The sequence below is a fragment of the Lagopus muta genome, chromosome 20 (assembly GCF_023343835.1).
Source record: "Lagopus muta isolate bLagMut1 chromosome 20, bLagMut1 primary, whole genome shotgun sequence".
Taxonomy (NCBI): domain Eukaryota; kingdom Metazoa; phylum Chordata; class Aves; order Galliformes; family Phasianidae; genus Lagopus; species Lagopus muta.
This window is the reverse complement of record NC_064452.1, coordinates 2741537-2766057: the sequence shown is the minus strand read 5'-3', so window position 1 is coordinate 2766057 and position 24521 is coordinate 2741537. Positions and strand designations below refer to the sequence as shown.

Genomic DNA, 24521 nt, shown 5'->3' with positions numbered 1-24521 from the left:
TAAGTGTTCTGTATCTCGTACTTTGATTGTCTATCTGGTGACAATGTAAAAATATTAGGCTAATATAAAAGTATTTAATTGTATTTATTAACTGTTGATACTGAGATTGTCTGTGACCTGTGTTTTGTATTTTTATCGTGTATCTTAGTGGTGGAATTTGTATCACAAATCTTTCCAATAAAGAGCTGAAGTATCCCTCTCTGCATTAACACAACCCGCATCAGTTTCAGTTTACGTATTGAGCGTGTTTGCAGAACCAGGAGGTAGGCAGTGAAAACATTTCTCTTTTAATTGATGCTGGTTTTGAGCAATGGGCTTCAGGCTGTCTGAAGCCGCTCCAAACTCGCTTGTATGCTATTCACTGTGAGTGCCAGAGGGGTTCACTTCATCCCCCCTCTGATAAGTCTCCTGTGCACGCTTTTTGAACGTGCAACTCTGAGGAATGTCTGCGTTGCAGAGAGCAGTATAGCACCAGACCAGGGAGCTGTTAACCCATTTCAATTTGCACTAAAGGTGGGTGGAAACGCATGTATATAACTTTTCTTTTACCTAGAAGTGCCATCAATTGTCCTTGCAACTAAAAACCATTCAGCATTTGAGTTAGATTGCGTTATGAACACTGAAGGACAATGTCAAAGCAGACGAACTTACGCCACGTTTATGGTGGCACACTGTCATAGAAACTCCACGCTGTTTTTGGAACACTGTGTGTCAGTGAGAAATGCACTGTCCTATGGGCAGATAAGATGAGGCATAACGAGTTCCGTGCTTAGAGATACGACTGCTGTAGTTCAGCTCCACTCTCTCTTCACTAAATCTTCCCTACCCTGGCACTGGTCTGCAGGAAAAAATATAAGAAAGATTGGTCTAAATTAGGGGCTATTTTAGCACAATTTATTCACTCAGCACTAGTCCCATAAACAAAGCCATTAAAGGGGATACCCCAGCTTTGTTCATGCCTGTAATTTAGGGCAATCTTTCTTTAATCCATACCTTCTTTACAACAGGAACAAAAACGTTCTACCCTCGTACTGTGCAATAAGTAAGAATGAAGCACCAACACAACCTCCAACTGTACATACTCTTTCCAGTCCCTGATGATCAGGCAGTCGCACTATAATACTCGCCAGCATTAAAGCTAAAGGAAAATATGAATCCCACCTCTTAGGGCCTAGTACAACTATTGTACGTCGCAACTGCATCTTGTCAGTGGTTCTTTTGGGTTTTGTTTTGTTCTCTCCCTCTCCTTCACTCCAGCAGAGATCCTGAAATGGGAACAGGGGAAGCTGGCTGAGCCCACCCTGAGCACCTCCACTTGTAGATGGCCAGGCGTGGGGCAGCTGCAGCACTGGGTGCTCCTGTCCACCCACCTGTAGTACCTGTTTGTGAAACTAACATGTTCTTTGTGCCATGAATAAGTTAAAGCTCATCATTTAGCAATGTTGGGACTTTCCCTCTGCGATTCTGTTCCACAGTTCACATATGAGTTTATAGTTATAACCATGTATTAGTCACCCATATTTTATTTATGAAGCTGTTTATACAAAAACTGTTGAAGTTTTACCAGTATCTTAATAAAACAGTAATTTAAACCACGCTCCAGCTCGTCTGTTTCTTTAAAAGCTAATAAAGACTTCATCCAGATGGTGGTTGCTGTCCTCATTTTGGTGAAAGATTTTCTTTGTGCTATATAAAGAAATTCTACATACAGAAGAAAACATAACTCACAGAATCACACAGAATTGTAGGGGTTGGAAGGGACCTCCAGAGATCATCGAGTCCAACCCCAACTCATTGCTGGGCTACCAGGTGTGGCTACTGGGAGAAAAGCTGCCCATTACAGCTCTCGGGGGTCTGTTCTACAGGCCATGTGCTGTTACAGCACAGGCACTTTCAGGACCAGCTCCAGAATCAGTCGCTTCACTGAGGCTTTGGAACCCGTTTCCGTGCCTCTGGGATAAAACCCAGCAGCACACAAGTTCTTCGTGAGGTCAGCAAGGCACCAGAGCACTGCTTCCTCCTGTCCCTGCAGATGCTGGGCACCAACTCCAGATCACGTGGCCAATTCAAATAATTTCCTTCAGCTTGGGCCCTCAGTAAGAGTAAAGCATCCGCGAGTGCTGAAGAGGCAGAGCTCAGCAATCACAGCTAATTGAGCTGTATGTGATAATCAGCATGCCACTCTGTGCTCATGGCGTGCAGCTCAATGCAGGCCCAGAACTCAGCAGCAGGAACAAGGGGTGCATAACCTACAGCAAAGCTGCAGCTCCTTCCTTCAGTTAAGCAGCAGAAAGACTCACTGCAGTAAGAGCAAGCAAGGGGCTTCTTAAGGAAGCAAGGAGGCTCTACGTGAATGCACAGCTTCAGAATTCTCTATGGACATTCACCAAATAATTCAAGAAAAAAAAAAAGAAGTCAGCACCACCACAGAAGAAAGTTCTGCACTCAGCCAGGCATCACCACCATTCACTGCTGAAGAACCAGTCAGTTAACAGGGGGTAACAGGGCGCTGCTGCTCCCAACAGATGGTCTCTGTTACTTTCCATATTTACACACAAACACCTCAAACTTCGCATCAGATTTTAACATTCATTTTATTAACAAAGTGCAAACAGTTTTAAACTACGAGTTGTACAGCACTTGCACTGTGGGACATTCATATAAAAACAAACACCAGTAGTCAGATGAGACGAGGACAACTATCAGACACAGTTATTCATGCTTCTCCACTAACCAGTTACTCGGCTTTCATCGTAGCTTCACAAGTAGTTTAGCAGCTCAAAATGCAATGCACAGCGGCAGAAAGTTTGGCAATGAGTTCAGGTTGGTCCACATCACAGACTGAGGAAAACAACTTCTGTGCCCACTACTTCAGGCTGCCTCCATCCGCTGCAGTGCAGGGAGGCAGCAGTCTCACACCATCCATTCCTTTACAGCAAGGACGTTCAGACATCAGCTATTATTCCAGTGACAACAGAACACATCCTGGAACAGGGCTCCAGCACCTTCTGGACATCTTTACAGAGCAGCTGGAGCTGGCAGAGCCAGCAGGAATGCAGCCTTTACAATGAGGCCTTCAAAGGCCATTTTGCCCCAGTAACAGACTTAAGATGACTGCAGATGAACCACACAATGGTACGACAGAATGCAGTGCACACACAGCCATGAACAACAGCCTTGGACTAAGCTCCAGTGAATAAATGTATGTCTTCCCAGGACGTGACCCAGCGAGTCTTAAGGCCCCAGCGCCGTCCTCTATCTGGAGCAGAGAAAGCCAGCTTTCAGTGACGCCCTCATTCCAGGGCACTAAGGCTTCAACAGACACAGCCTGACAATCCAAAAATCCTACACTACATTCCAAAACCCAACAGGAGCTCCCTCCTGGCAGTTACATAAGCATGCTCAACTCAGCTGCTCCCTCCTCAGCACCACCTCATTTCTGAGGACTGCCTTAAAAACGCAGATGCTGAACAGCCAGAAGGAGGCAGGTCAGCCACACTGTCATCCCCCTGTGGCAGGCTGTGCAAACACCCATCTGTCTACTGGAAATAAAAGAGGAACGTTTCCTTTATTCTCTGCAGCTCCAGGAGCAGCAGGGAAAGGTGCATCCCAGGGCTACAGCCACGCCAGAAGCCAGTGAAGGCAAACAGTTAGAAATACCTGGTGGTGTCTTCTCCATTAACGAAGCTGCGGTCATCAGAACCCATTTGATCACCTCCTGGGAACACTGAGCACCGCTCTGAAGCTGAAAACAAACCAACCAACATTTGTTACCTTCATCAGGTGAGCAATTGCAACAGAGCAAGTTCACTTTCCCTCAGCTGCAAGCACTGCTGTACTGTACTTCATCACCAACACAGCTGCACCCGATGCCTTTGGCACCACATTAGGACTGCCATGGGGCTTTAATTTAAAGGTCACTTCAGTCAAACAGATATGAGTGATGCTTTGATTATTCTGATGAGTTGTCAAGTTTTAGTGCCTGCTGCAGACATACAACAAAGCAGTAAACCAATTACTTAAATGAGCCGTTAGGTCACCTGCTAATGCTGTGCCAGATGCTTACTCAAGCCAAAACCCAGCTTCATCCAGCATCAGATGTCACCTTACAGCTTGCAATTTCATCAGAAGGTTAAAGCTTTTCAGAGAAACATCAGTGCCGTTTCAAAAACTCATCTCAGGTTCTCAAAGCACACTCCTGCCAATTAAGATGCAAATTCATGCCTAAGACAGTGGTTACGTCCCTGAAGTTGCAGCCTACTTAGTATCAGTGCTGGTACACAGGGAGTTCCAATTCAGAAGGACTAGAGCTGTGGGTTTTCCAACACTTCCCCTGGGAGACTCACCTAAGCTGACTTCTCAAGGCTACAAAGAGCTCCCGTCTCCCGTTTTGATCTGTTTTTAATTAGGATCCCAAGAGAGGAGTTCTAAATCTTATTGGCTCTTACTTGTGCTTAATACCTCTAAAGCATCACCAGTAATCTCTGCTGCAGGAGCAGCCTGCATTAACAGGCACACAGAGGCACCTGCAGGAGCACCTGGGAAGGTTTCTCACACAACCCATTTACCTTCACTTGAGGACTGCACAGAGAAGGCATGGTTAAACCCCTCCGACGTGGAGGTGGCATCCTCCTGCTCCTCGTTTTCTGTGTCACATTCAATGTCACTGTCACTGCTCATGCCTGGCAGGAGATGAAGGACGTGCTTCTGACATGACCCACCTGCCAAAGAAACAAAACAAATCAAACAAAAGCAAAAACAACAGTGGTAAATCTCATAGCTAAAGCATTTGATTTTCTCACATGCAAGAGTTATCAGAGACCGAGAAAAAGCAGGTTCCAAACTGACTGTGTTTACCAGAGCACTAATGAAATCGACAGAACAGCAGGGAGCAGCTTTGGAACCAGCCTAGTTTTGCTGTGCAGTGTAACTTAAGAGGAGTAGTTCCAACATGCCACCAGCTGAGAGCAGACTCAGGTTCCTTCCTGTCTGAGCTGCATTCCCCGCCAGCTGCTCTGCCTACAAGTAGGACAGAATATGAAGGTGGCTTTTTCGACCATCTACTCAGCTCTACCAACCTGCTGCTCAAGCAGCAATACTCTGTTACGTGTCCTTCCTACACAAGGGAACCACAGCTCTCAAAGTCAAGGTGGTTTGTTTTATTTTGCCAGAACATGGGAGCACAATGGAACCAAAGACCTCCACCTCCCTTTCAAACAATTTTAGGGGTGACCAAAGGAGTACATTCTGCTCTTCTACTTCTCCAGAGTTGACACTCTTTGCAGAGAGAAAGCAAGCAGTGAAGTGAGATGCCAACTTTACTGCAGTTTTCCCTCTGAAAGGAAAAAAAGTAATATTTGTTTCCTGGTGTTTTTAACAATGAAGTATTTTAGTTTTTAAAACATTTTCCTGTTTAGACTCTCTGCTATAACAGGAGAACTGCAGGAGCACATCATGATCACGCTGCAGTGACTAAGAGCAGAAATTCAGTTTTGTCACTGAGAGACCTTCTGTAAATGCCAACTCCCACACAATATTGCACACTGCAGATAGAGATGGATGCTGGCACCTTAATATAGGCTTTGTGCTACAATTCAGTCATTGAAATTCAAATTAGTGCAGGGGTGGAAGGCAGGAGAGTTTTAGCAAGATAAGAAAAAACTCTTCTACGTGGACTTTCAAAAAGAATGCCAATAATACTTTTTTCCAGCATGGAAAGGATGCAGGAAGGGAGGGGGGGGAAAGTTTCCTCTAAGTCTCTAAGGAAACTGGCTTATGTACCACAACACCCAGCACAAATGGACTGCTGAAGGAGGGTTCTAGTGCAAGTGTGGAGGTAGTTACCACTGTGGTGCATCCCTGAAAGCAGAAGACTTAAAAGCCAAGGTCACTGATTGCTGGTTTAACTAGATAAGTTATTTTCAAGGTCACAATAACAACCAGCACAGCAAAAGACCCTGAGGCACAGCAAGAGGTAAAAAAAGCAAGTCCAGAGAAACAGAAGGCACTGTGTCACATTACCTGCTAGGTCCCTGCATTCATGCTGTACCATAATATCACTGCTCATGGACACCAGTGGCACACAGGTGCTCCCCCCCCATTTAGCTTTATATTGCAGCTGCTAAACGTTACAGCAAAGTTCAGCAGCCACAGAAACAGCTGTTGTTTTTTCATCCTTTCCCCTTCAAGCTACTTCCATTACAGAAACAAATGACCGTAGACTGGAAGCATTGTAACACCGCTTTCTTCCTTTGCAACATCCAAGTTACCTTCCTCTGGTCCTGCTGAAGCTCCCTCAGGAAGCCCAGCCTGCAGCTCTCCAGTTTCAGAGCTGCCTTCCAAACCACCCGACTGCGTCCCCTCAGTGCGATATCCTTTGGAATTTGATCTGAAAATTCAGGAGAGATACAGAAATCCATGTTAGGAATCTGGCTTTCATACAGCTTTGGAAAAAAACACCAACTCCTTTCAGTGCCACATCTTGTTTAATTCATTAAGCCACATCCACTTCCAGCTTTGGCTAATTTAAAAGTACTTAAAATCTAAAAAAAAAATCCCTCAAAGTTTATGGTGAATATATATTAAAAAAGTGATTTTTTGTTATTTAGAAAAAAATCAAGTACTCCATTGCACTCAGCTTAGTTACACAACAGTTATTATGAAACTGCTGAAGAGTCACAGCAAAGAATTTTCTCTGAAGAAACCTTCAGTGAGATGATATTATGGCAAGGAATTGTGGAACAGGAGACTGTGCCCACCTTTCTAATCAAAGTAGCAGACCACACCAACAGCTGATCAGAATTAAAGAAAAAAAAGAAAAGTACAACCTGTACTCTGGTTACAGAACCAAAAATTGATATCCATACGGAAGAACAGCAGCCAATTAAACTTTGAAGCAATTCCTCTTCGCTGTTACAAGCACTCATTTCAGCAGATTGGCATTTTTTCTTCAAAGATCAAGGGAAGGGAGAGAAGAAAGGAGAAGACGAAGGGGAGAACACACAAAAATCCTTACCCTACAGCACCAGATTTTCTGGTCTTCTCCACAGCAGCCAAACTATTTAAGCCAGAAACTCCTGCATCAGAATCTGACCCTTCACAAGGCCTTTCCTCTGGCTTAGGCAGTGCCTCAGAAGCATTACTGCTAACCAGGGGCCTGGGGCAGTGATGCCGACTGCTTGACTTTGAGCTGCCAACTCCACCTGGGAAAAGAGGGAGAAAAGCTCAAAGCCCACCCACTTTCAGAAGAGTCAATCCAGTCAGTTTACATCCCTGGTTCAGTTCAACGTGCACAAGCACGCCCTCCCCTACAACCTCACATGTTAAGCATCACACAGGATGCAGGTACCACCTGTGCACTTTCTCTGACCACACACACCGTCTCTATTTCCCCAGCTCATGCAATTAAAGTTCAACTTCTAGTATCACACTCTCTTCACTACTTTTCCAAGCTACAGATGCAAGGTTGCTCGGCAGGAGCAAAGCAGCCACGCAAGTGGTGAATGAGGCTGAATCAGGCACAGTGGCTGGTCACAGTGTGCACCATCTTCCTGTGCTTCCCACAGCAGGCCACTACCACAGGTCTGTGCTGGCACAGCAGTATTAGTTATGTTTGCAAACAGACCCAGCCAAGTTTCAGGCAAACTTCAGTTGCCACACACAGGACTTCTCAAAAAAAACAACAAAAACCTCCTGTACAACAAATACAACACAGCACAGATGAGCTTGCTTACCTTCACAAGTCTGCCCATCTCCCTTTAACCGAAGATTACTATCCCCACAGTCCATAGCTCTTCGTAGAGACAGACTCCCTGCTGCTCCGGAGCGAACAGGTTTGGGTAAATTACTCTTCTTACTCACAGCTGCAAACACAATTTAAGATGCAACAAGTATTCAACCAAACTGCTTACAGCATTCTGTTTGTGCTCATTTTAAGGGAGGTTAGTGACCAATGAGACCAATATGAAGCTCAGCTCCCCATCATGCACAAAACTCCTCCATCCTTCCTGTCAAATGGGATGGAGGAAAGCTTAAGTAAGCTGGGAGCTTCCAGCCCCCAAGCTGGAAGATAGAAAGGATAAGGATAACTAGAAGCACCTCTCATGCTGTTTGTGGCTTCTCAAATTCACCGTTCCCTGAGCTTGTGGCAGTGCTGCAGGAACTTCTCTAAGTGTAGGAATGAGGAGTGGTAACTGGAACAGCAAACTGCCAAGCTTTGCTGTGACCACATTTCAATGCAAGCCACAAGATTGTTCCTATTTTACAGAGCATCTATGTCCCACTCCCTCCTCTGAGTACTCACAGTTCCTGATGTAACAGCTGGTCACTGAAGACTTGGTCAGTAGTTCCATGCCTATTTCTTGCAGCTTGCTGCAGCTGTCTGTTCCACAGGCAGCTAAAGCTCCTTGCTCAATGGAGAAGAAGTTGGGCTGCCCATCGCACGAGCCAGCATTGCTGCTCCTTACTTCTGATAGCTGGTTTTTCACGTCAGACATTTTGCTTCGCACTTCAGCCATCTGAGTTTTAAGCCTCTTCAGCATCTTCAAGTCCGGCGGCACACGCCACATGGCCTGGTGCCTCCGCAGCTCTCGATCTTTGAGAGAGTACGACGACGCTTCACCAAAGGGAAGAGTTGAACTCAACAGGTCAGTAAACTGTTCTCAGACAAATATGGGCATTTTTAACAGCCCTGAGAGTTCTACCTTTTGCCCTACTGTAGATACAAGAGATGAGATGCTTTCTTTTGTACGCCTACAGCCCTGTAATTTAGGATACTAGTATGGCACAACCAAGGAACAGCACATTTCTATCCTCTGTCTGAGGAAGGGCACAGACCTTGCTCTTCACAAACAGCAGGACCTCTGATACTGTGGCATAAATTCTGATGACAGCTGAGTACCCTATGCTGCCAGATAAGCTTGAGTTCATGAGCCTGGTTTCTAATTAAAACACCAAATTTGTTAAATGTTTTCTATAAAATGTGTTAAAAGCCATATAAGATTCTCATACCACCACCATTTCACATTAACATGTAAAACTCATTGAAATCTGGAACTAGGGGAAAAATCCCCTTAAGAACATAGCACCACAAAATTGTGCCAAAGAAACAAGACCTGAGAAAATCTGCATGCTGCTTAGATAGAAATTGATCACCTTTGATGTCTGTTTGAAGTGCTACAAGTCCTATAACCGTTTTATTGCAAATTCAGCTGTTCAGAGCTTTTCAACACCTTCAACTTAGAAAGTGAAGCTCAGCAAACTCCAAATATAACCACAGCTTTCTCTTGTTTGCATGACTCGAATAAGATCTGGGAACAGTCAAGCCACACACGTTCATCAGCAGCAGGTAACTCCAGCTGCATGGCTTGTAGCTTCAGATCACCAAAAACCCATTAAATACAAAAGATGAGCCTAATCTTGCCTAAGTAGTACAGCTCAAAATGCAGCAGCATCTCAGTTTAAGCCATTGGATTTCATCACTTTCCTGCCTGAGCCCATCTCCTTTTTGCCCTCTGCTTGCTTTTTAACAGTTTTCCACTTTTCAGTGCCTTTTTCATATAGAAGTAAATTCCAGGATTTATATCCCTGCTGACATACACTGTGCTCCCAGTAATCTCAACCACTAAGTGTACAAACTGTGTGAAGCACGAGGTGTAACTGTTTTTTCTCAGCAGATAGCTGTTTGGAGTTGTTTTGTCTTCCACTGCTAACCCCTCCTAGAAAAGGGCCTTTCATGCATCCCCCACAGCAACTTTGAAATGAACTGCACAAAATGCATCACTACAATGTTACCACACAAAACAGCCAGCCAGGTCAGTCACATCCCCCTAGACGAGATAAGAAGATGCTCCCTGATAAACACTTCTGTTTTCAGTTGAGTCATACAGCCTTCTCATGCTGAGGTCACCCACCAAGACAAAGAACGTGTTGAGATGCAGCATTCTGATGAGCACAGATAAGGACATGAAGTCTAGCTATCAGTGAAAATGATGGCCCCTCATTCTCTTTTTCCCTCTCCACAAATCTACTTCTATCTCTGGAATTGCATTCTCAAGAGACAGCTCCAGTTTGGAATGAAATGGAGATTTGATGTGCAGTTACCTCTGCTCTGTAGAAGAGAGGCAGGTGGACGTGGCTGGAGGCCCCAGAGGTTCTCCATACCATTTCTGTCTTTTAGATCCAACAGGTGGATTAAAATCAAGGGATCAATATCCAGTAAACTGCTGCTAGCTGCTGAGCCCAGGGCACTGCCTCGCCTGGAAGGTCTTCCACTTGCACTGGTGTAGCCATGGCTGGTACCTAAGGAAGAGTTATGGGGACACAGCATGCGTGTAAATGATGAGAGCTGGAGAGTTCAAGCAGCTGAGGCACAGAAGCACTCCAAGAAACGTAACAAGGTATCAGTATTATTTCATCCCCTTAGGCATTCTGAAAGCAGTCAGATATACTTCAACAATCTTTAAGTTAAGCACCACCATGGGAGAGGAAGGGAGGAAAAGAAGTGTTTGGCTCATATCTTCCATGTAAATCTCTTAATAAATAGATTGAATCAATTAATTAACAAATCAATACAAACAGCATTTATTCTCAAGGCACGCACATAAACCTTCTACCTTTTTCACCTGCCCCATTAGACTTCCTCTGCAGCATTTCTGGTGTCAGTTCTGATCAGGTCATCTCTATGGTTATCTCTACCATACAGAAATATGCATACATTCAACATTTCAGAGTCTTAGCCTACAGCTCACAGTTTGGGTTATAATGATCTCCAGAAGCCATGAGATCTTAGAACACCTTTCTATTTTAACAATCTAAATATCTTTCTTCTTGACTTTTAAGATTATTCACTCCCTTCCACACAGTTCAGGTTTTATAGTGCATAAAAATCCAGAGTGAATGCATCATGTGCTTGGAGGCCACACAGATGAGTGAAAAAAAGCCTTCCAAATTCGTTTTATTGAAATGGAAGGATTTTCTAAGAGGCAGAGAAATCTCCCTCCTAACTTCCACATCATTTTAAACATCTCCAGATTTCCCCCCACCGTTTTTATGCTTTTTTTTTTTCTAAACCAAACCAACGAGATGTTTCTGCTACGCTGCAATAATCAGTACAAACTACATGATGCAGCACTTCCAAAAATAGAAATGCCTGCAGAACACACAGCTTGATGTTGCTTCCAAAAAGAACAGGGGGAGAAATCCAGCAGTGCTTTGCATCTACAGGAATTCTGAAGGCTATTTTTCATACCTGATGCCCCAGGAGCAGCAGCAGCTGCTGCATCTTCCATGAGATCTCCTTCTTCCAACTCCATATTATTGCTATATTCCACATCGTTTTCTCCAGACCTGAAGAGAAGATTAGGGTGGAAATGGCAGAATTTCATATTACATACAAAATACAGTTATCAGATTCTGGCTGCTCCCATTAAACATTATGGCATGCACCACTGAGAAAAACACAAAGCACCACGAATAGTTCCTTCTGCACTCCAAACTACACAAATTAGTGCGTTAATTAAACAGCTAACCAATAACCAGGAGTCTAAAAGTATCACACAGATCCAGGCTGTAAAATCTCATTCTGCAAACCTCTCTACCTGTGCTTGTTACTTGTTACAACACATTCTCATGTTTTAACAGATGCTCTAGATTTGGCATCAGTGCATCAGCTAAGAAAACGAAGTCTCTGCTTTTCAGAAACCACCTTATCACCACTCCTACTGCATCACTTTCTAATACCAAGCTCTATTTCACTGCGGTGCTGATCAGCACAGAAACAAATTCCTTCCTGTTTTGTCAAAGAATCTTTACAGGCTACCAAAAACAGAAGCACTATAAAAGCAAAGGAAGAGACCAGTAAGCAAAGAACCAGTGCCTGAAAATTCTTTAACATCAGCTTATGTTGCTTCCAGTACAGGAAACATCCCTTATGTTGCACTGACTCCCAAATATACTGTAACTCTGTGTAACAAATCAATTTTTACTGCTTGGGAAACACAAGGTGATTACCTGGGATTTTAAGTTACTTACATAGTTTCTTCATCAATATCATTCTCTTCAGTGTTGCTGGTTGCCGTTGAACTAGCTGAGGAGCTGCTGCCATCAAGGTGGTTCACTTCATCTTCTCCAGCAAGATCCAAATCACCATCAGAGAGTTCATGCTGAAGAACAAGAACATTTCACTCAGACTGCACTGCTTTTGTCAAGAGCTACAAACAGAATCCTTCTCCTGCAGTGGTGCCACCCTGCCAGATAGAAGTGATGGGTCTGAAAGCACAGTAAGAGCTGGTGACAAAGAAAGTTATATTGCTCAGCTGCAACTGGGAAACCTCCTTACAGCAGGATCACAGCAGCTCTGTTCCAGAACATCCCTAAGACACCTCCTGCTAACTGTCAAACCCATTGTCTCCTATTTCCACAAAGAGATTAAGTCTCATTTACAATTCAAAACTTCACAAGTGTTTCTACTGCTAACCTATTATAAAAAGCCACACAAGAGAAGGCAAAATAAAGACAGTTCCTACACTGAAGTCTTCATGCTGTATCTTCTCTTCATCCTCTTCCTTGTTATCTCGCATTAACCCTGGAGCAGCAACGTTCTCAAGCAGTGCTTCAGTGCTTGGTCCAGACTTTTTTGATCTTGTTTCTTGTCCATCATCATTCTGGGGACTGAGGTGAGTGTCTGGGGGTGAAATGCCTCGTGACTTCTGAGTCCGGGAAAGCTCAATTGCGAGCCTCTTGATTAGAGAGACACACAGAAACACACACAGAAGATAACAATGGAGCAGCATCATTGCATCAAACCCTTCTTGTTGACTTGCACATATATTAAATGCCATCAAAGCACAGTACCTGTGGCTGTCCAGGTAAACAAAAATGCCAAATATGAGCTCCATAACTTAGAACAGTTAATTACAAGGCAACAAAAAGTGATTTTATATCAATATACATCAAACTTACTTCTTTGAGATTATTTATTTGTTGGATATAACTTGTCTGAGCAGCTTCCAACTGAGCAATATACCAGTGTTGATCTCGACACTTCTGGAAGAAGGTTGGTGAGCGCACCTGAAACCTTCAAAACAACAGTTGAGAAGTCTCAATTTTCTGACAAAGTCAGAAAAGCCCTGCCTAAGAACATTGGATGACCAGAAATGCCATTGTAACAGGCATCATGCAAGGGCAACCCTGCCCACAGCAGCAGGGTTGGAACTACATGATCTCTAAGGTGACTTCCAGCCCAAGCTAATCTGTGATTCCATGAACAGTACTTCTGTACTCACTATCCTGAATGCAATGAATAGCAGAAACAATTATAGGAGACATTATATTATTGTCCCAAACCAACACCAGCAAAATCAACACACTACAAAGCATTTAACAGGAGCAAGAGAAGGTCTGTGTAGTGATGTCTGAAGTAGATGAACAAAGTTCCTACATTTGTCCTGATATTGCAGCATTACCTCTTACATTACAGACTTCATTCCTTCATTCCCAAAGCTCTCCCATGCTCACTACCCAGAGAGAGAGAATACATCCTCTTTCTCACTTGAGTTACCTACAGATCTCTACTCAGGGAGTAGCAGTGTCAAGCATAGCTCCTTCTCAAATAAATACCAACTTTTCTCTACTCACTTTAGCAAGCTTGCTCCTTTTACACTTATGACAGTAAAATCCATTTATGAAAATCATGTCAGAATTACTTTAAGTTCAATTAATTGTTTTTTACCTCAGTAGTACATATACTTCATGAAATAGCACAAAACCCCCCACCATGTCTTCCTTACCTTAGGATCACAGTGTCATTTTGTCTGTTCAAATAGCCTTCGTTGGCTAACAAGTCCAGACGAAAGAATCTGTTGTAACCCCAGCATTCTCCAACTTCAAAATCAGAGGCAAACTCTCTAATTATGTTTTTAGTGGGATCGTTGGTGGACTGGTGAACCATTTCCACACGGTACTCATACCTACATGTAGGAAGATCACAAGGTAAAGATCAAAACAAAGAGGTCAGAACTGCTGAATGCACCGGGCCAAAGCAAGCTGCCCTCCCTGAGAAGCTGCGTCCACCTGGAGAGGTGACTCAGTTGTAAGATGTTATTGAAGATAAGAGAACTGGGGAAAGAAGGCAGTAACAGGGAGTCATCTGGTAAACCAAGCCTACAACGGAATGCTACGAGACAGAGTCTCTTATCAGGTGTTCAGCCAGTTTGCTTCATTCCTTGAATGAGCCACTGAGTAACAGACTGAAAATATTTTCAGGCTCAACAGCCAACAGGAATCTCACCAGTCTTTTCAGCACCGACTTCACCAGTCCCCTGCAACACTGCAGGACTCCAGGCTGCTCTTTTCCAAACCCTTCAGATGCTTTAGCAATAGAAAAATAAAAACCACCAAGAAAACACAACAACATCAAAAGTCACTGCTGTTCTCAAAGGAGGTTTGCTTACTTGGATGTCTCTGGCAAGCCAGCTGACAGCTCCAAGAACACAGACAGGTAGTAGCCCCGTACGACTCCATTTCCATCCTTGAAAAAACAAAATAAAGAAATTAACTGATTACAAATAAAGCCAAAACCAGATAAATCCCACCTCTATGCACTCTTGAAGGTTTGGGAAGTAGTTTCAGGAAGCAGTTTCCATCAGATTTTCAGCAGTAGCCCGTTTCATACACTACAGCTTTGATTTTTATTTTTTTTAAAGTCTCTTGTGACCTAGAACTCTTCCTGTAATTTGAATCAGTGTAGAGTTCTCATCTGGAAATGCATAAACACTTTATTTGTATCACTCAAAACTCAAAGCACAGCTTTAGTTATTCTGTTAAAAATTAGGAGTTCACTTGAGTGGCAGACTGAATGGACAAACAGCTGTCAGTGCACTGGAGCACAATTAACATATGAATGAAAAAGAAGTAAAAACAGCTGCAAGTTTACACATCAGTTTGTATCTGTCCAGTTTCCACTTGAATTCTCAAGATGAAAACAGCTCCGGTCAAATATTAGTTCTGAAGTACTTTATGTAAAGCTGCACTTCAAAGTCACTTGATTTTTGAAGGAAGAGTCATTTTTACTTCTTCAGAAGAACAAACAATGAAAAAGCTATGTCAGTTAACAGAGAAACCATGTCTGAATCACCAGAAAAAAACATTTTGACAGAACTTTCTACACTGATTGCAATCAAGAACAAGGAATGGCTCAACTTTAACCCTCTGGATTGAAGAAGCGATTCAACTTACCGTTTGAAAGTTAGTTTTAAAGCCTTCTAGCAGCAAACCTTACAGCCAATCCTGAATGCCCGTCACCCTGAAGGCTTGCACAGCAGCCCACCTGTGTACTGCTCGAATACAGCACTGTGCATACATGTTAACCAGATTAACTTCCCTGAGAGCCTTCAGTAAAGGATATCTGGAGGCAGAGGAACGCCCTGCCTGCTCATGATTAATTCTGCAGCCCTACGTTCCTCCCCTCCCCGTCCCTCTGCCCATGTCTGCCACCAAGAGAAACTAACTGATGTCTCCTCACAGCAGAAGCACACGCAGGTCACTCAGGGAGTTTGGATGCAATGACAATTTCAGTTGAAAACGTAACTCACTGGGTAAACTTTTAACCTCCAACAAAGTCCTGACACCTGAAGAGGTGGGCTGTAAACAGGATCTGCTCGCTGACGCAGTGTACTATTGAGAGAGGAGAGAAAACATTTGCTATTGGCACAAAGCAAAACCCTCCAGACACTGCACATACACTTGCACTCTGTAGGACCATCCTTCCTGCTGCACAGATGTGTAGCAGCACGAGGCCACACACAATGTTAAGTCCTTAAGAATATATGTATTCCTTACAAAGTTACCCAATCCTTTGTATAAGGAGCAGTAAATACCTCGACTTTATAATCAAAAATCCTTATCAATTTCCAATTTAGCTAGGATTAACTGCTGTTCACCTGGGAAATCAGATTTTGACCAAGTCTGTCACATCCAGCAGCTTTCAACAAAGGCAACTCAGTGTTTAAAAGAAAATATCACACATGAACAGAAGAAACAGAAAATGGCTCCTGAGAGTCCAAGAAATATCACAAGATCCATTCTTACCTAAAGTTTTCCAATACAAAAGTAGTTGAGTCATAGGCTGGAACCAATTCACTGGGAGGAAAAAAATACATTAGAATACATTGAATAACAACCTCTTAATAGATTGAATTTCATATCAAATTCAGTGGTAGCACCAGGAGCATGAAGCTGTTGCTGTTAAGTATAAAACTGAAATGCTTCTGCTTCAAGAGCACAAGATACCTCACTGGATGATGAGCATTCAGCTTAAGTTTACCTTAGAGAGATCTTTAAATTTTTTTCAGAAGACACTTCAGGACAATACAACTATTGCAACTTGAGACTGCATTTAAAAGCAGCCTAGATTGATTTGAGGGATTCAAATCAATTGCTCAGATTTCTCAGGCTTGCAGTTTTATGGGGATGACTGGCAGCCAGCTTTCTCAAACTCTGCAACCTCCCCAGAGCCCAGCACTAACAGCACTCTCTTTATGAAGAAGTGTTAGGAAGTGATTTTGTCTAAATATTAAGGTGACCTGCAGAGGCATCTCAGGAGAGCCTTGCAATTATATACTGAATGATCCCATTAATTAGAGAAAAAGGACAAACCAGTAAACTAAGTGTAAAAGGGGAAAAAAAAAGAGAAAAAAATCGAGTCAGCTGGAACCCACTGTTCTGACTCCCCAGCAGGGATACAGACTAATGACAAAGGCCCTGCAGGAACAGAAAGCCTAAGTGAGGCGTAGGCTGCTAAGGGAAGGCACACAGTTGGACATTTCTGGTGTATAAACTTGGACACAAACTGAGTCAGGGACACCAAGTTCAACGCCAAGAAATGAAAGGAACCACGCTACCAGATCTCTCACATGGCAGAGAGGTACAACTCCCCTGCACCAGAGGTGGTTATCAGGGAATCTCTCTGAAACCAACCTAACCATCAGAAATTCATCACCTGTTCCTTTAAACCCACACATTGCTATACCTGCCCTCATTTTACACAAGGTTTATGCACATGACATACATCCTACCTCCCAGACTCACTACAACATCCTCCTCCATACAGCTGAAATCTGTTTCTCAGGACATGGGAAATCCTCCTCTATTTTGTACCTAGCAAAGCAGTTACAAGATGCCTCTCACAACTGCAGCAGAGAGGAAATGCAACACCTACCTTGTGAAGTCAGGAGGAACAGGAGTAGTGACAAATGAGGCCATAGGCTTCCGGTGAACCTGCTGGAACATCATCAGGATCTCTGAACTTTTGGATATCAGCTCGCTCTTACTGCATGACCGTAACTATCAGGGAACACAGAAAGAAGAAGGATGCTTGCACCATCACTGTGGAACAGATGGTGGCCACTTTGCATTTCAAACAAATAGCTCTATATCAGGTAATAGTCAGCCCTTCAAGTAACACTTGAAAAATAAGTAAATAAGAAAGAAGGTCAACTGAAGAACTGTCCATGTGTTATACATACAAACGTTACATTTCAGCTGTTTTCATAATCACCTGATGCTCCACTTCTTCAAGCAGGGACTCCAGAAGTTCAGTTTCTTGGGTAAGAGATGTCTTTTGACCTGTTTAAAGACAGGAAGACCTGTTTAAAAACAAGATGACACATTCCCAAGGTTGATTGAGAAAGCATTTTCAAAGCAAGCCTACGTTTTTAATTAGAGCTGTAGCAATGAACTCATTTGAGGTTAAGACAATATTGAAACATTCTCTGTGTCCCAGAAATGACAGGTTTGTTGTTTCAGGGCACTTTTTTGAACAAAAAAAAGCAGGACTGACTTCACTGCATTTGCTTTCCTCCAGAAATCTCTTTAATGTGAGCAGACACTTTGTAAGTCCACCATTTCTCCAGACTTTGATTTTTGTTTTCTTCATTAAAAACAACAACAAAAAGAACAGCCAACAAACAGAAAAAAAGAAAAAAAACACATTTAAATGTGTTTGTGAACTTCAATTAGCATGAAGCCTGAGACAAGGAAGAGCAAAAAAGCTCTGTCACATGTCTGTTTTTTTCTCATGGGGATTTACTTTGTCACTATCACACATTAAGTGCCCCAAGAATGCTTGGTAATCCTTAGAAAAAGAGGTGTTACATAGGAAATGGTCACCTGGACATGCAAATAACCAAGGCTTTCTGCCACAATTCTAAGAGTGATCTTCAAGCCATACACCTTAAAACAAACTTTACAACACAGATACAGGGCCAACAATGTATTTGTTCGTTTGCTCTGATGTGAGGGTTGTGTACCTTGCAAGACTGAGTTCAGATGTGTAACATTTCAAGGCTGTCTAAAGAGACTGGCATCTCACAGAGCTGCCATCTCCAGTATGAGCTGCTATCTGTGTACTTATCAGCATGAAAGCACACGTGGAAAAAACAAGGCACACAGAAGCACAGATGAAAGACTGAGTGAGCAAAGCACGCAGGGAGCTGCTGCCTGCAGAGGAAAACTCAAAGTCAAAATAAAAACACTTTCTAAAAGCATTGCTCCTGTAAGCTTCAGCAATCATCACCCATCTCGCCTCTCTTGAAACCAAAGAACTCCAGCCTCCAAAAGCAAAAGCATTAGGAACTAAACTACAACTCTGATTCCAGATGCCCTGCTCTTCATTTGCAGACTGCCCACACACGTGGCTCTGAATGGCTGCTTAGCAGGCAACAGTGAAACTTCAAGTTCTTTCAATTACATTAAGAGGAGGCAGCATAACAAAGATGTCTCTCTGGGCTAACACCAAAGATCATGGAAACAGGTTGCCACTGTGAGACAAAGCTCTAAACATCTTCCAATTAAGTTTAAGTGTTCTCTGAGCTATTTATTATACAGGAGTTTGTAACTAACAGAACAAGCTACCTCCAGAAACTCAGGGCTGCAGCACAGCAACTACAATATTAAATACAAGGCCTACTGTAGGTGGTTTTCTGTCAGTTTCCCAGCTTAACCCCATTACATGGCACAAGCAGTCACGATCCAAGGCTAAGGAAGTTTCTCAGCACATTTACACATTTTGAACACACTGCTCCCACTCACAGCAGATCAGGCAAACACCCACCCATCAGTGTTATGAGCTTGTTCTTCAGCTGAGTGTCCAGCCGGGCAATCATCATCTCCACTGCATTCCTGATCTCCCGAACTCGTTCATCCTTCGCACTGCGCACTGCCTCCACATTCCTCTCCTAAAAGAGGGTTCAGGAAAAAAAACAAACAAACATGGATAAAGAGGAACTACTCACACTTTTGCACATTTTACTCATTGAAACGACCCCAGCGATTATACAGTGATCTTCCAGAGCCCGGAGATCATAAATCCATACAATGGGTTGGAAGGGGCCCTAAAAATCACCTCGTTCCAGCCCTGCTGCCACAAGGCAGAGTTGCCACACGTTAAATATGCAACAAGGCCTCCTAGAGCCCCTTCCAGCCCTTCTCTTTGAGAAAAAAATAAAAATCCTGGTCTTAAGGAACTCAAGCGTGCACATTTAGAATAAGAAAACAGGAATGTGTTTTTAGATGAGCTCCATTACAGGTTATTCCTGTTGCCAAACTCAGTACTTCATTATGTTGTTTTACACATCCTTCAACTGCTGCTGAACACAGAAGTGTTGCCCTCTGGTGGGTAACCAAAGGTTAACAACAAACTTGAGCAACGTTTTCTCAATACAAATTCACCATTCAAAGATTATTCAGCATCCAGTTTAGAAAATACAACTATCAGTGCTTCTTCTGTAACCTCAGCAGTATAGGAAAAAAGAATTACTTTGTTGCAAACAGGAACAGTTGGACAGAACTTGTGCCCTTCTTCTTGCAAGGGATTTCTCCACACTTTACAAATACTTCCAAGTGAACTCAGTTCTGCACTGAAGCAGAGCTAAACCACCACTGCGTGCAGCTCACAGCTGCCTGAGCTGCAGCACACCCAGGAACCACTGACACTTGTTCAAGAACAGGCTGCGTTTAAGCTCAAGTACACTTGTATTTCATTTTCCCAGAGGAAAGGGAATAAGATCTGCTATAACAAAGCATTTGTGTGCTGGCTTGGCACAGCAGACTGCACGTTTTATGTTTTGCTGTTTATAAAAATAACCTTTCAAAGAACTGCTTGAGTTGAGTTTGACATACCACGCACAAGAGATACATTCCCTGCTAGCCAACACACACCTTTCTGTCTGACAATTGCAAAAACATTGAGAATGTGTAAATGCAACTAAGAAGTGAAAATTTCTGAGATAATCTGTTTACTTTCACAGAATCAACTGTGCACAGGCACCAAAAATATCTCTGAGCATATGAAATTGAATACTATTTCCATTATCCTCTGACAATGGCACACCGCAGGAAGACATGGTGTTATTTTGAGTCAATTTCTTACCACTTCTTGCACTAAACTGATCAGCTCCATGAGTCTCCTCCTAAGCTTTGCCACTTCTTCATTCACTTTCGTGACGTGCTGTTCATATATTTCTGCCAGTGGCTTAAAAGTATGTCCTCCATGCTATTAAAAATGATAATAAATAAGTCAAGAGAGGAGAATAGAACATATCATTTTAACTTCAGTCTGCTCCTATTAAATTACTGACAGAGGGGAAGAAAGCCTCCTCATGTATCACTCGCTCTGGAAAAGTTCCAAAGCAGACAGCAAGTAGGAAGTCTGCCTCTCGCTTCCCTTCATAAGAAGTCATGAATTTGGCTTTCATAACATCCAAACTTCCCTTCAAGAAGTCCTCCAAAAATAAACTGCTTTATTCACTGGGCAGCTCTAACAAATCAAATAGAGACAGAAGGATTATTCCTACTAAAACAGCCTTCCCAAATAAAAGCAGCATTCAACCACTGATATTCCAAGGCACTGCAGCAGTCTCTCCCTGAAATATTCTACTGAGAGGATAATAAACGGCGTGGTGAACTGCAATGCTAAAACACCTTTGCAGATATTCAGGAATGTTACCCAGGATGCTCCCATAACATTATCTAAATACTCTGAGAAAGATTTCTTCCTTTACCCATAAAATTCCTCACCACCTACTGTTTGCCCATCCTGAAGCTTGTTACCTTCCTTGTTATTTTAGTCTCCTTTAAAAAAAAAAAAAAAAATATATATATATATATATATACATATATATTCACTTTGCTTCTCTAATTAGAAACACAAGAAACCCACATTTCAAAACCCACATTCACACTGAGTTATAAAAGCATGCACAACTATAGTACTGGCATGGTAACTCAATAGCCAAATTAAGTTCCATAGCTTCTCCATTTCCTCAGACTGCAGCTGGACTCGATGCTGGCACTCCTCACTGCAGCACCCTGCAGCATTCCAGCAGGCTGCTCTTACCATTCCTCCCCAGAGCGCACACTGGTGGCAGATGCACTTCTTACAGGTCCAGCAGAACACACTGAGCTTTTCGTGATGATTTTCACACCTCAAGCAAAACAGAAAAACAACGTATCAAACACAGAGAATGCTTACAATAAAGCCCAGAACTCCAGTAGAGCATAAAGCATTAGCATAGATTCGCAAGAACAGTCAAAAATCTTTTGTAAAATAAACATCCTTAGCACTGTCAGGAAGTATCCCACAGAAAAAAAGTGTATTAATAAAAATCAGATTTATGCTCAGCAGGTAGAGGTTACCATCCCTGAATCAAGCTCAGAATCCTATCAGCAAGCCCAGCACAGCCCAGGCAAACCTCCAGTGTCTCCCCTGCTCCTCCACCAAGTTTCAGGTATTGCAGAAGGCACAGAGCACACAATTAGTCTCTGTCCATTTTTCAATGCTTCTGCTCACATTTCCTCTCATTTAAGCTCTATTCATCCAAGTGAGAAACAGTATAATTTAGGAGCTTTATGTTCTACTATGACCAGAAATGAACTCCAGCTTTCAGAGACAACACTGATTACGACCATTAAGCAATGGCACAATTCAGCCTTTAAATCAGAAAACTGTCCCCTGACTTAACAAAAACAAGATGAAATTAAAAGCTCATTCCCACAAGGCAAACTGCAAACCCTTCACGTGAGGAATGCTCTATTTACTTGTCTTTCTCATTTTCTTCATGCTTTGTGAGGCTGCACAGTTGAAGCGTATCGAGCTGCTGCGTGACCTCCTCTGCCCAGCGACAGTTGACGAGCTCTCGGAGCTGCAGTGGGGCTCTGCAAGAAGCATTGCTGAGAGTTACAGCGAGAACCAGGCTGCAGGAGCTAGCAGAGCACACTGAGATGAGATCAGTTCACCAAATCCACATCACTCAAAAAGTCAGTAGTTGTTTCAGACACACAGCGATGCGGTGTTTTAAGCTGGCTTACTCTTACTGGAGGAAGAAAGGTCAAACCACCCCACAGCTACACAGGGGCTCCAGAACTACCCTTACAGTCACGTGTGCCTGGATAACACTTGGCAGATATTTCATTTCTCAGCATTTCAATTCTCCCATTACTCAGCCATCTCTACAGCTGTGCTTCAATGAACACCTCTGTAAAACATGGAAATACTTACCTCCTTACAAGCCTTTTAAAATTACACATTAATTACACAATACTTTCAAAGCTGAATATGAGGTTCTGCAAAAATGATTGGCTGTTTTCTCAAATACCTCCCCTTCCTTAGGGGAAAATACATCCCACCTTCGATTCACACAGATAATGTATTCCTGGTGTTCAAAATCCCTTACCTACAATGAGGGCACTGAGCTCTTTGTTCTGTCAGCCAACGCTACGAAGTAAAAAGGAAAGTTTTTAAAGAAACAGCAGGGAAAGAACTGCAAGCAAGAACAATCTATTGTTATTTATGAGTTAATTCTTTTCATTAGTCTTCTACTTTTCCTTTTTTAGAGATTTGAAATCAAACTATTCAACCACTTGTTACAAAAGAAGCTGCTATTTGTATCTTAGAAACAGGACAGCTGCAGTCCTCAAATCAATCCAGTTAAAACGAATAGAGGAATTCTGCAGCACCCAAAGTTCCAGCAGCAGCCACGTACATACCTGGTGCAGGTTCCCAGAGCTCCAGGCTAACAAATACATCGCAACAAAAGAAAGCAAAAGATACTTCAAAGGCCAGGAATTCCTGCTGTAACTTATTTCCCCCTGTTGGCACACAAGTTAGACACCTGCAGACCAATGGTCAACCCCATGTGGAACCTCTGAATGTTTCTCCACCAGAAAGTTCCACACAAAGACAAGTGGCTGAGGAAGGAACGTTGAAGGAAGGGTCACGACACAGCTGTGCCTTAAGAGCAGAGGGCTGCTGAACACAGCAGGGCCTGCTGAGAGCACCGTGCAGAGACAGGGAACGCTCAGAACCCCACAGGGAGGGCAAGACAGAACACACCGCCTGCTGAAGAGCAGCTCCTATGCTCGTATGTTTGCAAGCTAACGATAGCGAGGAGCAAACTCACCCGAATGCAGCTGAAGCAGCACAGCTTGGAGCAGTGAGGGCAGAGCCGCGCATCGCGCAGCTTCTCCATACAAATAAAGCATCGGAACACCTCGGCGATGCTCTGGAAAAGGGCAGACGGTTCCTACTGTCACCACCTGCTTCGCACGCAGAGCTCAGCACCGCCATCCCGTAACATCCCGCCCGCACACCTCGCGCCCATTTTGCGACGCTCTTCAAGGACCCGCTCCTCCCTTGGATCATTTTCTCTTCCCGAGTTCCGCACCTCCTGCCCGCCCCCCGGCTCCGTTACGGCACCGCAGCCCGCGGTCCCGGCTCCGTATTCTCCGAGCCCCGTTACACCGCGGAGCCACGCGCCGCCCCGCACAGCGCACCTGGGCCGCGCCCTGACGGAGCGCAACCGCCGCTCACCTCCACGCTCTGCTCGTCCATGGCCGCGGCTCTCCCGGAGGGAGCGGTCCCTTCCCTCCCCGCCTCTCCCGCCCCGCGACGGCCAAAATGCAGACGCGGGAAGCGCTAGGAGCCGCCGCGGTCAGGCGGCGGACAGACGCTCCGCACCCGGCCGGCCGCAGCCATAGTAGCGGCAACGGGGCGGAGCCGCCCGTCAGCGAGCCAGCCCTGCGCAACGCACTGCGCATGCGCGGACGGGCCGGGGGCGGGCTGGGCGCTGTGCGCGCGCTGCGCTGTCCGTTGCCGTGAGGCGTTGGCGGCGTGTGCGGCGCGGGAACGCCTGCTAGGAACGTGTGTGAGGTGCGGGGAGCTGCCCGCCTCACAGCCCGCACCGCCACGGCATGGCACCGCCGTTCCCCCCCGTGAGCGCCGATCGAGAGCTCTCTCGTTTGACGGCCTTCATCTGTCACAAAATCAGGAGCTTAACGAACTTCAGACCTTCTGCTTTCTCAAATTTGGTGTAAATCGATGAACCAAACAACTGAGGGCGGTCAAAGGCAGCTCCGAGCACGGGGCCACAACCTCCCATCTGTGTGGGGCTGCGGTTGAGCCAGGGTGTACAAAAGGCAGCAAAGGCAGGGACAGGGCAGCAGTCACCCACACAGAAGCAGAGTAATGA

At 44.1% G+C, this 24521-nt stretch overlaps 1 protein-coding gene across 3 annotated transcripts; it reads right to left on the bottom strand.

Annotated features, from left to right (window-relative positions):
• Positions 1-1180: 1180 nt before the first annotated feature.
• Positions 1181-24067, bottom strand: TRIM37 (tripartite motif containing 37). Of its 3 annotated transcripts, none has more exons than XM_048967162.1 (25): positions 23864-24067; positions 23454-23555; positions 22728-22768; positions 22093-22209; positions 21392-21479; positions 20426-20548; positions 19109-19232; positions 17555-17622; positions 17216-17340; positions 16087-16137; positions 15591-15672; positions 14451-14527; positions 13788-13967; positions 12961-13075; positions 12525-12737; positions 12031-12161; positions 11249-11346; positions 10102-10299; positions 8303-8614; positions 7734-7862; positions 7016-7202; positions 6270-6388; positions 4569-4721; positions 3661-3745; positions 1181-1265 (listed from the first exon to the last, which is right to left on the bottom strand). In XM_048967162.1, exons 1-25 carry the CDS (start codon positions 23882-23884, stop codon positions 1181-1183), a joined length of 3024 nt encoding a protein of 1007 aa, XP_048823119.1. In that variant the 5' UTR covers positions 23885-24067. The 3 variants fall into 3 exon arrangements, with proteins under 3 accessions (XP_048823119.1, XP_048823116.1, XP_048823118.1); XM_048967159.1 differs by lacking the exon at positions 1181-1265 and adding an exon at positions 2576-3259; XM_048967161.1 differs by lacking the exons at positions 1181-1265; positions 23454-23555; positions 23864-24067 and adding exons at positions 2576-3259; positions 23041-23410.
• Between the last annotated feature and the right edge of the window lie 454 nt (positions 24068-24521).

What these genes read in the sequence shown, in the direction of transcription:
- TRIM37 (XM_048967162.1), bottom strand. Translation starts at nt 23,884, where the DNA reads ATGGACGAGCAGAGCGTGGAG. An exon ending in AGATGGGCAGACTTGTGAAG is followed by an intron (nt 7,203 to 7,733) that starts GTAAGCAAGCTC and finishes CTCTTTTCCCAG; the next exon opens with GTGGAGTTGGCAGCTCAAAG. An exon ending in AGAAAATCTGGTGCTGTAGG is followed by an intron (nt 6,389 to 7,015) that starts GTAAGGATTTTT and finishes CTGAATTTTCAG; the next exon opens with ATCAAATTCCAAAGGATATC.